This window comes from Ptychodera flava (assembly GCF_041260155.1).
Source record: "Ptychodera flava strain L36383 chromosome 3 unlocalized genomic scaffold, AS_Pfla_20210202 Scaffold_26__1_contigs__length_13983176_pilon, whole genome shotgun sequence".
NCBI lineage: Eukaryota > Metazoa > Hemichordata > Enteropneusta > Ptychoderidae > Ptychodera > Ptychodera flava.
In genome coordinates this window covers 7,860,490-7,873,789 of record NW_027248280.1, presented here as the reverse complement: position 1 = coordinate 7,873,789, position 13,300 = coordinate 7,860,490, and the positions used below count along the sequence as shown (strand labels likewise).

The 13,300-nt window shown below is 38.2% G+C and overlaps 1 protein-coding gene across 1 annotated transcript; it reads left to right on the top strand.

Moving 5' to 3' along the window:
- Positions 1–538: 538 nt before the first annotated feature.
- Positions 539–12,651, top strand: LOC139126104 (neural cell adhesion molecule 1-like). The gene is made up of 7 exons (XM_070692155.1): positions 539–560; positions 1,053–1,193; positions 1,666–1,800; positions 2,979–3,116; positions 4,929–5,231; positions 7,045–7,365; positions 11,936–12,651. The coding sequence occupies exons 2-7, from the start codon at positions 1,094–1,096 to the stop codon at positions 11,944–11,946; spliced, it is 1,008 nt and encodes a 335-aa protein (XP_070548256.1). The 5' UTR covers positions 539–560; positions 1,053–1,093; the 3' UTR covers positions 11,947–12,651.
- The last annotated feature ends 649 nt before the right edge of the window (positions 12,652–13,300 follow it).

Here is a 13,300-nt window from a genome sequence, read left to right as displayed (position 1 = left end):
AGCGTCCACAGCTTAGTAATTAACCCTTGCTTACTTTGGCCAATTAGGCACTCAAACTCATCAGATAATAGATACAGCATGTTGATAAGACAATATTGTCAAGGGTAGTGCTAAGTTTAAGACCAAAACACCAAAGGTTGGTAGAATATATATTTATTAGCAATACAACGAAACACCTACCCACCCCTGGGGACGGACATGTAGACAACACCCTGTGGTATTAAGTGGATGAAATGATGATTGAGTGCAATTTATAAGAATACATTGACTTCGATTTGAAAGATATGACTCAAACCACTTAAATGCATAACCAGAAAGACCAAATTGGACCATCTAATAGAATAGTGTGGTTGACAGTATCAAATGCAGCAGAAAGGTCAAGTAAAACCAAGAATACATGACACATCATCGTGGGCAAGCAAATATCATTTGTAACCTTTAAAAGAGCATGTCTTACAGTGATTGCAAATACTGTGGACATTTGCTACGATGAATGTTGAGTACAATTTTGAACTTTATTCTTTCTTTCACTTGCAACCAATGAAGTTGGAATAAAACAGGTGAGGTGTGTTCCCATTTCTTGTTGCGTCTTATGAGACGTGCAACCAAATTTTGAACTGATTGAGTTTCTTCGCTTCGCTAAAGTTTGTATGTGCGATGTATGATAGTGAGCATGCGTGCGTGAGTGCTTCACGAACTCTACAACGTGTGGAGCGGTCTCAGTCAGAAAAATGTAACAACTTAGCCGGCTATTGAACCACTCTTTTTTGGGAGTGGAGATTTAGTCGAGCGATTCTCTCTGTGGCCTCTCAGCTAGGCGACTGATGCCGTATGTTGTGGGTTCGAATCCGATTGAAAACTAGCCGTATTACATGTTTTATTTTTTTGACTTGTCACAGAACCATCCGAATCGAGCAGAACACCAAGATCTTTTACTTTGATTTTAATGGACGGGGAGACATCGAATGTACCAATCTTGAGACTGTCAAGTTTAGTATAATTTACGACCCTATGAAACCGTTAATATGTCTCTCTACTCTATATTTTTGCAGGGTTTGACATTAGGCGGTACGTTGAAAGGTCGGACGCAGAGATGGCAACTCTCTGGTTCGAGCAAATCAGGGACAGTGACAAAGGGACGTACACCTGTGAATTTGGATCAGATACAGCCACTATCAAGATTGACGTCATTGGTACGTGAATGTCGTCATGAGTGTAAAGTCGTGTTACCGAGTTTTAAAGATACGTTTGTTACTTTCGCATGTAGTAATAAGAGAGTTATTTTCTAAAGGAAGAATAGGTCTATCTGAGCAGTAAAAGTCAGCATTTTATACGGAATTGAAAGTCAATCAATGCCTGGTCCCTCCACAATGAAAGTAATGATCACCGATGGTAAGCGAGCAACCACCTGTTGTCCGTCAAGATAAATGTATTGTTGTGTTTTGAATGGTAATTAGATTAGCAGAGGACATAACTGTGTATGTAAATGAATCGTCTAATGTAGGTTATCTTGTCAAGGTGAAAAATGATTTGATAAACATTGACATTGGTCTGTCAATCTGACAACTTTAAGGCACACAAGGAACCTTAGATAACAGAAAATCTAGTATTAGTCTCAGAGAAAATTATGAAGCTCACTCCATTTTTTATCCAACAAACCAACAGAACCTATCGACTTTCGCAACACACCGAAGACGCAGCACCTGATCAAGGGTGAAGATGGCTTCATCGTTTGCGATGTCACGTCATATCCCCTTCCCTTGCTGACCTGGAAGTTTAACAACTTCCGCATAAACGAAGGTAAGACATTTCGATACTAATCACAACCTCGCCTAGTTGTAAGCCGAATATGGTACTACAAAAACGCACATTAAATGCCTGGGTAGTGAGGATTTTTTAGGATTTTTCGCAGGGGAGGCTATGTCGTGGCGTGTTGGAAAGTGAGACCTTCGGCCACCACTCTTCGTGTATTGAATAGCTGAACTTTAATGACGATTGGAGATGTTTTCATATAATGTGATGCCAATATGTTCCTTTACGCTAGACACGTCCTGTAAGACCTATATGGTACAAGAAACCAAAACACAAAAATCGTACGTGGGTGGTTTATTTGTGAAATTCGTTCATATAAAATTGAACTGAGATTAGCGTTATTGTCCTCAACTGTAAACTGCTGTACACTATGGAACTCTACTTTTCAGATGATCATGTACACATGAGTTAAGATTCCAACATATTTAAGTAACATTAGCCTTGCAAGTGAAAGACTTAAACTTTTGCTCAAACTTTCTTCAATGAAACTTTCAACCATTCTCTTACTAATCAATAATTAAAAATCAGCGTCATCGTGAAAAGTTATAAAGTGGAGGAAACAAATTACCTGACATTTACTGACATTTCAAATTCAAAATGGCCGCCATCCCTGCGTTAACTCTGAGGAGACAGAAAATTAGATTTTCGAAAATTGAAGACTGGGAAACCTTTCTTACTCCAAGAGCTTTAACATGGACCCCTACAAAAATGATAGAAATGTAGAAATGTAGAAATTTTGACAGTCCAAATACTTTCATTTCAGGAGTCATCCAAAAAGTAGCAAAAGCCTGCAAAGTAATGCGTGATTTTTGAAAATGTGAAAAAGTTTGAGGTCGCAGGGTAGGTCGAGTGACTTGAAACACACCGTATATTTGTTTATTTGCCCTGATCTTCTCTGAGAATATTTAAATTGACACCGTAAGCGAGAAATGATCAATGTAATGATATCACCGTAACGGACATTTTTCCAATATACTCCTACTTTTAATGAGTGGACGAAGTTCTATAGCGTAAACTCAAGTGTAACATTTCAACACTCTAGGAAGGTGATGCAAATGTTTATAGTTTTTAATTTTCTGAATAAACGACTAACATTTGACAATGATGTGAAGAGTGTCATTTCAAGAAATTTGTAACAAAATTTTGCCGATTGTTTTTCGTTCCAGATCAACATTACGATATGGAAGAGCGAGGCCTAAGAGTTAATGGAGTCACAATGAGCGACAGAGGAACTTACACATGCGTGGCTCGGATTAAAGAAACGGGTGACGTAGACCAGAAGGACATCGAGGTTGAGGTTCACGGTAAGTACGACCAGAGGATGCTCATAGACCCTAAGCCCAGCAATACGGCCGTGATTTTTGAGAAACTGCCTACTGTGTCACTTTTCAATCTTTATCCTAGCAACGGGCCGATTGCAAGGGGTGTCAAAAATGAAAGTTAATTTGGATCTCTTCCCGAGCTATAACCAAACAGAAAGCGTAGTCTTGGGAATGGAGCTCAATCTGAATCACTTTACACTACCAGCGACACTTTCAATTTATTCTGTTTGAAATACTTGGTCTTTCTGCATTGAAGAACCAAGAAGTTTATCGAGCCCGACTCTGATGTCAATCTGACATTCTCCAGTGGATTTCACTCAAGCTCCATGATGTTCAATCTTAGATATCACAACACGGATCATGGTCACCGATTCATAAATTGTAGATCTTCAATCCTATTCTTTTCCTACCTATTCGCAATGTTCTTTCAAAAGATCCAGAAAGCATTACTTTTAGACCTGTGCATCACACCTATGCATTTTAATTATACGCGTGTTCCACCCAAAACGGGTTCTCTATTGACTCCCGGGTGTCAATAACCTGTAGCTGCCGTTTATGGCTATTGACGACCCTCGACCGGCAACCCTACTCGAATACCTTCAGACACGGTCCCTCGGGAGGGGGGCGTGCTTCAGAATCGAGCTTAGGAACCGTTCAGTTTTTACGGCCTAGGGGGAGGCAAAATCTTGTCGCCGGTGTTCAAATAAATGTAGACCCCCCTGCATTTTTCTTGAAAAAAAGATGACCCCCCCCCGTTTGTCAGACGAAAAAATTGATGAACCCCACCCCCCCCCCCCCCCCGGCTGAAAAATAACCAAACCCATATGTCAAATTTACCAGCACGGTTTGGATTTGAACTCCGCCACAGTGCGTGCATTATGTACGGATTACAAAGTGCGGTCGACAGTGGCAGATGCGCACCCTGCATCTGGTCACTCAGGAACTCCCGGTACCAATGTAAAATCAAGACGACATTGTATGCACTTGCGGTTGAGCTAGCTCGGCGTAGGGTCGGCTGCTAGTATACATTGTCACACTGACACTGAACACACAACTCTGTCATGTTCCCATGGAAATATCTCTAGGTTCACACCAAATTAACAGCACAAATGTAAACCATCCAGGTTTGTGTTGTTGTAGTCGAAACCGCGCATCTTTTCATCATAGCGAACTACCTGAGATCTTCTCGAAGTTGGTACCCAATGTGTTGACTATTGCTCTCAGATGATTACTTTCAAAGGTTAGCCACTTCTGACGTCATGTCACATGACCAATACACGGCGAATCTGAACTCGGACGTTTCCTGACAGGGTGAATTTTTCACAACTTTAACAGTGAAATACACTACTGCAGAAATAGTTGCCACTACAACGTTATGGATTTTTCGAAATAATGAATATTGTTTTATGCAATTCCATTTAGTTCATACATACAAAAAAAGGTGAGATAAACACTTTAAGCCAATTAAAATACACTTTTCTGTGATAATAGAAAGGATTAATTCACAACAGTTCAGTTTTGTCCTAGATCCTGTGCACTAATAATGGTATTATGTCGAGAACATTTTTCAATGACCCAGCCTCTCTTTCCACATCTGATCACAACTGTATAAAACTACTGTATACTGTGCTGTATTACAATCGCTTGTAGTCAGGGTACATATGTTTGTCGGTAAGTCCTTTGTTTTTGCCAGCATTTATGATAGAAACGTCTGATTTCAAAAGAAGAAACAAGAAAGAAAGTAATGAGATGGTAACGGCAATAATGTATGACAATGTTCATTTTTTTCACCAGCCACTCCGTCAAGGACAACCTGGGTTCGTCCCCCTCGGGATATCAAGGGACATGAGGGTCAGAAAATCATCCTTGAATGCCAACTGTCCAACACCAAAGGTCTAAAGCACCGATGGCTTCGTGATTCAACATATCTGACTCATGATGGTCGAAGTATTTTCGATGAGTACACAGTTCTTGATGATGGATATGGGCGTTCTACTTTGGTCATAAAGAATGCTTCTCATACTGATAGTGCCGTCTTCGCTTGTGAGCATATTAACGCCAATCCACAACGAATGAGTGCAAGGGTGGACGTATTAAGTATGTACACTATGTGTAACTCAATCTCTACCTTTTGAAGGTCAAACATGAAATGGGCTCTTTGATTGTAGCACTGCAGTATCCCGGACTCCGTTTTTTTCTTTGTCCGAAGTATCTAACATCAGACTCGATCAGTCGCGTTGCAGTGAAACTTTGGTATCAGATCGATCGAAATTAGCCAATCGTCTGGTTCTATAGCAGCTAGGATCGACCGATTTGTCTCCATCCGAAAGGAATCTACCTTTAAGAAACGATTGAGCTCGAGGTATGTAAGGTTTAGGATTGCCTCCACCCTCCTGTCTTTTTTGGCATGTCAAGTCAGGCTTTTTTTTATGTACAAGACAAGACATACAAATTAATGTTGATTGTTACCTATATTGCACAAACAGTCTTCTAAATAAATGTGATAACTACGTATATTTATAGGAATGGTGCATGACATTGGTAAAACCTATAAGGCTGGTTTCAACAAACATAACCGTTGGGCATCAACATATTTCTGATTTTTGTTTGTGATATTTGAAGTTGTTACTAGTACCAAACCATTTTCTGAGAAACCTCTTTCAATCATTTTATTTATATTGTTTTATTTTTCAAAGACAATGTCGGCAACAACATGAGCATTCATTGACACTTACAGGACAATTTAAAAAGTAAATTAGCAAATACACATGTGAAAATACAGAGATATAACTTTTATATAATCGATGAACTGAAGCTGCAAAATATTTGTATCGTTATATGCTGCTTGAGAGCCTTCATTATCTTACACTGTATAAGGTATGGTATTGCCTTGACATAGCCATAAACGGTCATCTAAATTGCAGTACACGGGAACTCCCGCCCATTCAGTATAACCAACTGCCTGGTAATATCATCACAATCTCAGTACTGGTAGGAAAATGAAAATAACTGTGCACATCTTGGGTTTTTTATTGTTGGTTTTTTTGTTACCAAGCTACCGGTATTTTCTCATTTCACAAGTACGGTACTTCCATTAAGTATAGAGAAATTTATTCCGTTATAAAAGGGCATAAACGACATTTATTAGAATAAAATTAATATTTAAATAATTAAATTAATATTTAAATTTATAAGATTAATTCAAATCTAAATTTCTTAAATTTATTATGCAAGCTACACCTACCAGATTCCACTTATTCTAGATGTTCACTCAAATCATATTTGGGCTCCACAAATTTGGTCTGGAGACGTACCAATGGACGAAGAGACAGACAGGCAGAGTGACGATATTGCCCCCCACCCCTTGGGCACATGCTAGTTCCACTCAGCCAGTCCGCTATACTGACATATGGTTTACAACTAATATTCTTCATTGAATAATGGTCGCTTGAATGCTGGGGAGGAGGTATCTTCCGCATTTGTACTTCATTTTCTTTGAAATTGATCGATCTCGTGCTGCATAAGACAAGAAAAAAGACTGACGCAAAGATTCAAGTTTAAGTGGTGCGCGATAAACCGAAACAAGCCTTTTTGGTGTGAAAGGGGGTAGGATTACATATCATAAATTTGATGCTTCCCTGCACAATGGATTCTAATGAGACTGGCGTTTCCCTAGCCCCGATGTTAATAAAATATTTGAAAATATTTTTCCCCTACATAGGATGCAAAACATTCGTCAAAAGATCATTAATTTGAGAGTATGATCACAGTAATGGAGATAATGTGTATGTAGTATGTTACAGTCCAGGCAGAAACATCACATTATATCTTTTGGTCCTTGTATCTTAGTAAACACAATTTCCTACACAATGTCATGACCCTGTACACATTTTGTTTTAATTTTTTCCAGCCCCATTTGCATCAGTGGAATTGACACAATATGCACATAACAAGTATTCATGCAATGCGACACACGGCAACCCCGGAGCAATTAAGATTCACTGGAAAATAAATGATGAGGTGGTGGCCTCCGTGAAGCCATGGTCCGTTGAAGAGGAAGAAGGATTTATTTCCAGTGGCAGTGTCTATGAAGTTGACAGTGGCGTGCTAAGGAGAGACGGCAACGTCAAGTTAACATGTGAAGTGGTCCAGTCCGTGGGAGAGGAGGGCCAGTCCCAATCAATCGATGTACCAGCCAGTGACCATGGTGTACCAGCCAGTGACCATGGAGGTATGTTCCTAACTCGGACAGAATTATTTGATCCAGAATAATTGTGGTGAATTTCAATAAGGAGCGCTGGGAAAACCAACTGGCATACAATGCACGAACAATAGTACTACAGCAGCTGTTCCACCACTAACAGTAATATTAGTTGTGTTCACTTTAGTACGGCAATATCCTTCTTAATCGATTAAATACCATAATTTCGTCTTATCTATCAACAGAGGCTAGTCAACCAAATAAGAAGGCACTTGCTTTGGTATTCGCAGCAATTGAAATGCGTCAAATACTAGGTAAGTTTATCGTACACGATTGAAATTGGCAATTGAATTGAATTGATAAAGCAACGCTCGTAACAGCCACTCTGCGCAGGGTTGTCGTACAGTGAGCATCGTCGTGTAGCTGCTCCTTCTATTTTCGTTTTTTCAACGTTATTTTTCTTTGCTGCTGGATTGCACTATATTTATTTATTCCGGTTTGTGTTGTTGGTACAAGTACGTCGTTGTGTTATTGTCTTGTGGACCGTTTGGTGGATTTTAAAACGATTTTAGGCTGTTTCTGACTGAGAACTGCAAACTTTTCAATGCCCGAGGGCCAACGTGGACACAGACGGTAGCAGAAGCACCTGTTCCTGCAGCCACGTCAAGTCACGCCACGCCACGCCACGTTCGAACAGAGTACACCGTAACTACACTGTAATTACTCCTTCTGGTCCTTAGGAACTCGAACGCTGTTAAAGTCCTTGAATTTCAAGCTGCTTCCCTGTGAAAATATCTTTTAAAGTACTGCTGGTACTGGTAGGTTTAAAATTTCTCAAGTCACTTCGTAAAGAAATCGACCAACGTGGTGTGAGCATTCCTAGTACCTGTCTGGATTTCACGTCGAAGTATAGTTCAGATATTATGACAAGTATTGTGTGCGACGCCTGCCTTACCGACATAACTATTCGATCAAGAATTTATCAGTGCTTATACTGTGTGGACTTCTTTCTCTGCGAGCCTTGTTTTTATAAAACTTCAACATCGAAAGACGACTCAGAATATGGTTATGGCGGCCAGGTAGTGACGACTACAAAGAGCGGACACTGCGGCTTCAATCATCAGTTTCGTATTATTGAAGTACTGATCTTCTGTTCGTCATCAAAGAAACCTCTCAAATTTTGACTTCTTTGGAACTTGCTCTTCTAATTTGTAAAATGACATACTGTTCCGGTATCTTTTCTTTCATTCCAACACTGTTTGTTGTTTTGAGCATTATCTTTTTTCGAATTTCATTCTGTTCATGGTTTTCCAATCAGCAATGTCAGATTCAAAGTATTTCAGTCAATAGTCAACGTAGAAACTTCTCTGAATTTATCATTGAAGATTCTCATAAGTATTTGTCATTGAATTGCTTAGATTTTCTGATACCGCCGACAGCGGCAAGCAAGGTACGCACAATTAATTCAAACAACCTTCAAAAGAATTCTACAGGTGGTGTTTTGTGCATAATTATTTTGATATTGGCAGGTGATATTGAATTGAATCCAGGGCCTAATTTTAATTGCAAATTTCCTTGCGGTGATTGCCAAAAACCTGTCAAATCAAACCAGTATGGATTGTTATGCTCTTCCTGTGAGAAATGGTTCCACACAAAATGTGAAGGAGTTTCTTCGATTGAATACACGAGACTTTATGAAATCCATTAGAGCACTGGTATTGTTCACTATGCTCTCTCCCACCTTTCACTGATTCATTTATTGATGAGTGTCTTCAGGGTAACGTCGAAATGACACACAAAATTTCTGAAGTCCGCGATTCAAGTGCGAATAACAAGCCTGACAAAAATTGTCAAATACCCCTCTTATAGACAAAGCTCATACGATTGTTTCAAGAGAAAGGGGCTCCATATTATCCACATCAATGCTCGTAGCTTACTACCAAAGATTGAAGAAATTAAGATTTTAGCCAGGGAATCTAAGGCAGCAATAATTGGCGTGAGTGAAACATGGTTAGATAACTCCATAACGGATAGTGAGATTGATGTACCTGGGTATGAAATACAGAGGAATGACCGTAATAGAGAAGGTGGGGGAGTTTGCATGTACATTCGTTCCAATTTTGCTTTCCGACAGCGCTCGGATTTACAAAATGATACCTTAGAGGCCATATGGATTGATTTGCTCCTGCCAAAGTCAAAGCCAATTTTAATTGGTACTTTATATAGACCTCCAAAATTTTCTAACTTTTTTTCGAATTTGGAAGATTTACTCACGACACATTGCATTTCCGACCAAGAATATTTATTGGTGACTTTAATTGTAATGTAACGTTCGATGACAACTGTCTAACTAGACATTTTTATAATTTTTGTAATATTTTTGCTTTACAACAATTGATATGTGAACCTACTAGAGTCACTAAACATAGTTCTACTATCATTGACCTTATCTTGACCTCAGATCATGACAAAATTTGCCAGTCTGGCGTTTTACCAATCGGTATCAGCGATCACTATGTTACATACTGTACCAGGAAGGTTAGTAAAATTCAATTTGAGTCTCACAAAACGGTCAGGATAAGATCAATGAAAGGTTATTCCACAGGTTTATTCAGATAAGAACACCATCTTTCCTCTCTTGACAGCACTAAATCGACAGGTTTAGACAATATTCCAGCCAAATTTATTAAAGACGGCGCTGAGCAAATTGCTGCTCCTCTAACTCATGTTATTAATTTATCAATTCATCAACAAGTTGTTCCGAATGATTTAAAAAATGCCAAAGTTGTCCCAGTTTACAAAAAGAATGACAAAACTTTTGAAGGTAATTATCGGCCAGTTTCGATTACAAGCATTGTTTCTAAAGTTCTGGAGAGAATAATTTATGACCAGCTAGAAGAGTACCTTTTGAAAAACAACTTACTGTATGAATTTCAATCAGGATTTCGACCAGGGTACTCTACTGATACATGCTTGATTTACATCACTGATCACATTAAACACCAGATTGACCAGGGTAAACGAACAGGGATGGTGCTTATCGACCTTCAGAAGGCATTTGATACCGTGGATCATACGATCTTATTGGATAAGCTTAAAGCGTTAGGCCTTAGTCAAAAAGCTGTTCGTTGGTTCAGTTCTTATCTGACTGCAGACAGCAAGTGGTCACCGTAAATAATCATATGTCTTCATTTAATCAAATTAATTGTGGGGTGCCTCAAGGATCGATACCAGGTCCGATTCTATTTTCAAAATATGTTAATGACATGTGTTCTGCTGTATATTGTAAACTTCTTTTGTATGCTGATGACTCAGCACTGATCGTCTCTGACGAGGATATTGGTAAAATACAAAAGGAACTAAGCTAAGAATTGCAAAGTTTGAATGAATGGTTAGTGGATAACAAATTGACTTTACATCTTGGTAAAACGGAGTCAATTCTTCTTGGCTCGAATCATTTTTTACAGAACAGTCTAAGCTGGAAATAGTCTGTAACGATACCAATGTCATCGCCAAGGACATCGTTAATTATTTGGGTGCCGATCTGGATCAAACACTATCAGGAGAGAGTATGGCCACACAAATAATTCAGAAGGCAAACATTCGTCTTAAGTTTTTGTTTCGCAAACGTCACTTTTTGGATAGGAAAACACGTATACTTCTTGCCAACAGTCTCATTAATTGTCATTTTGATTATGCCTGTGCCTACTGGTATCAAGGTTTGAAGGTTGGCAGTAAACATAGACTACAAACAACACAAAATAAAATAATAAGGTTTGTTCTAGATATGCACCCCAGGGAACATATTGGGCCAGCTCACTTTGAAAAACTTGGGTGGCTTTGTGTAGAGCAAAGAGTGTCGTATCTGAAACTGAATCTCATGCATAAAATAATAAGGGGTAAAGCTCCATCCTACCTAGCGTCAAATTTTATTACCAGACAAAATGTACACAATTATAATACACGTTCTGGCAATAACTCAGTTTTTATCCCAGGAGGAGCTAAATTATTTCAAACAAGTTTTCAGTACTCAGCTTCGCAGTTATGGAATTGCCTTCCACGTAGTATAAGGAATATTGATTCCAATTACAATTTTAAAAAAAAGTTAAAACGTCATTTGCAAGATTCTTATGTCGAACGTGTCAGGAGAGATTTCATTTAATCTTTGGTGTGATTTGCAGAGGGTTTTAGTCCGTTTAACTTATTTTTGGAAGTGCTTGTTTTACTCTCTGTTGTCGGATTTCTCACTTTGTACTTTTTCCATTTTTTTGTTAGTCTTTTGTTAATATGGACCACAGTGGAAATAAGTCTTTCGACTTTTCTGTGTAATCCATGCACAATTTTGTTCATTTTGTGGTGTTTTATGTATCATTTTGTGCAAATAATAAATAAAAAAATAAAAAAAATAAAATAAACAGTACAGTACAGTACTTCTAACATATTTTGGTGTTTGCAAGAACTGAGTGACAGCATCTACTGATGTTGACTGACCGAAAAAAAGAAATGAACTTCCGAATATCTGTGAAGAAATCTACCCTGACGAAATGTGTGCATGTGTTTTTCTGAATGTTACTTAGTGTATATTTCATCTTTTCATCAGGCTACAAGTAAATCAACGTTGTTCCGAGTCTGCACTGTTCGTCCTATGGGGAAATACCAAAGGAAAAGGACAGAGAAACGTAACAAGGGAATTTCTGATGTCGAACAAGGGCTTAGTGAAATGGAGCGAACTTTCATAAATGCGAGTGACAACCTGGTCAAAATCATATCATTGGTCTCTGCGGTTCTCGTTAGCTGTTAGTTGCCTCATTACGTATGATCCACTGCCATAGGAGATCGCGTTATAATCTCCGCATCGGCCAGAACAGTCGACAAGGGAAATCTTCTCATCCCTAAATATACCACTAATATAGGACAGTGTTCGATGAAATACTCTGGTGTTACACTCTGGAACCAAATCCCAGAAAGTATAAGATCCTTGAGATCTAAGTCAAAAGTTAAAAGAGACCTGAAACGTCATCTCTTGTTTATCTGACAGGTTTTCTTCTCTTTCATGTATATTTTCTACGACAAAGTTTTATAATTTATGTACTTACATTGACATAGAATTTATTTCAAATATCGAGGATAGGTCACAATGTTCAACATGACGCCCTATGGCAAAATGATAGATTCAGCAATTGTGAATGGTAGGGGGCTGGACTCGATTAGTATGATACTATTTTCTAGTCCCTATCCAATTTACTAATCCTTAATGTGTCTGTATTTTTCTTTTTCTTTTCTGTTCTATTGGGGAATAAAATATCCTTATCCTTATCCTTATATTTTTACATGTATACTGCATTTGAATATTACAATATGTAGGCCTAACTAATTTCCGACAAGTTGTTTCAAAAACAATGTATATTTACCTCAACAATTTACGCTCTGCTCGTTATACTCTTATTCTTGGTATAAAAATAATTGCACAGATACTAGCATTTGTACCTTGAGATCTTAGCTGTCCACGAACTCCAATTTGTATATTGAATGTCCAATATAAAACCTAATATTTTTATAGAGAGTTTCTCGAGCGATTATTTTTATCTGTTATGTCTTTCTCTGTATATTTGGGAATTTTTAAAAATATGTTATCATTGCCATTGTTGTTGTTGCTGTTGTTGTTATAATCATTTACATACGCGGATGGAATTGCAGATTAAAGGAAGTTTTTTATTTGTAAGTTCAATCTTTCAGGCGTGTCTGCTTTCAATATGACAATTTACAATTTGTAGGGATTTCTGATCTATATAGTCATTTTGAATTACTGACGTAGAGAACTTTACCATCTTTAAGATTATGTATGACGCACGTTTCTCACATAGAAAATTGGAAATAATGATGAGTCAGAAATAATTTGAATACAAGAATGTAAGTGGATGTAAGATGTTTATCATGCTGCCATATGGTGAATCGGCGAACGATT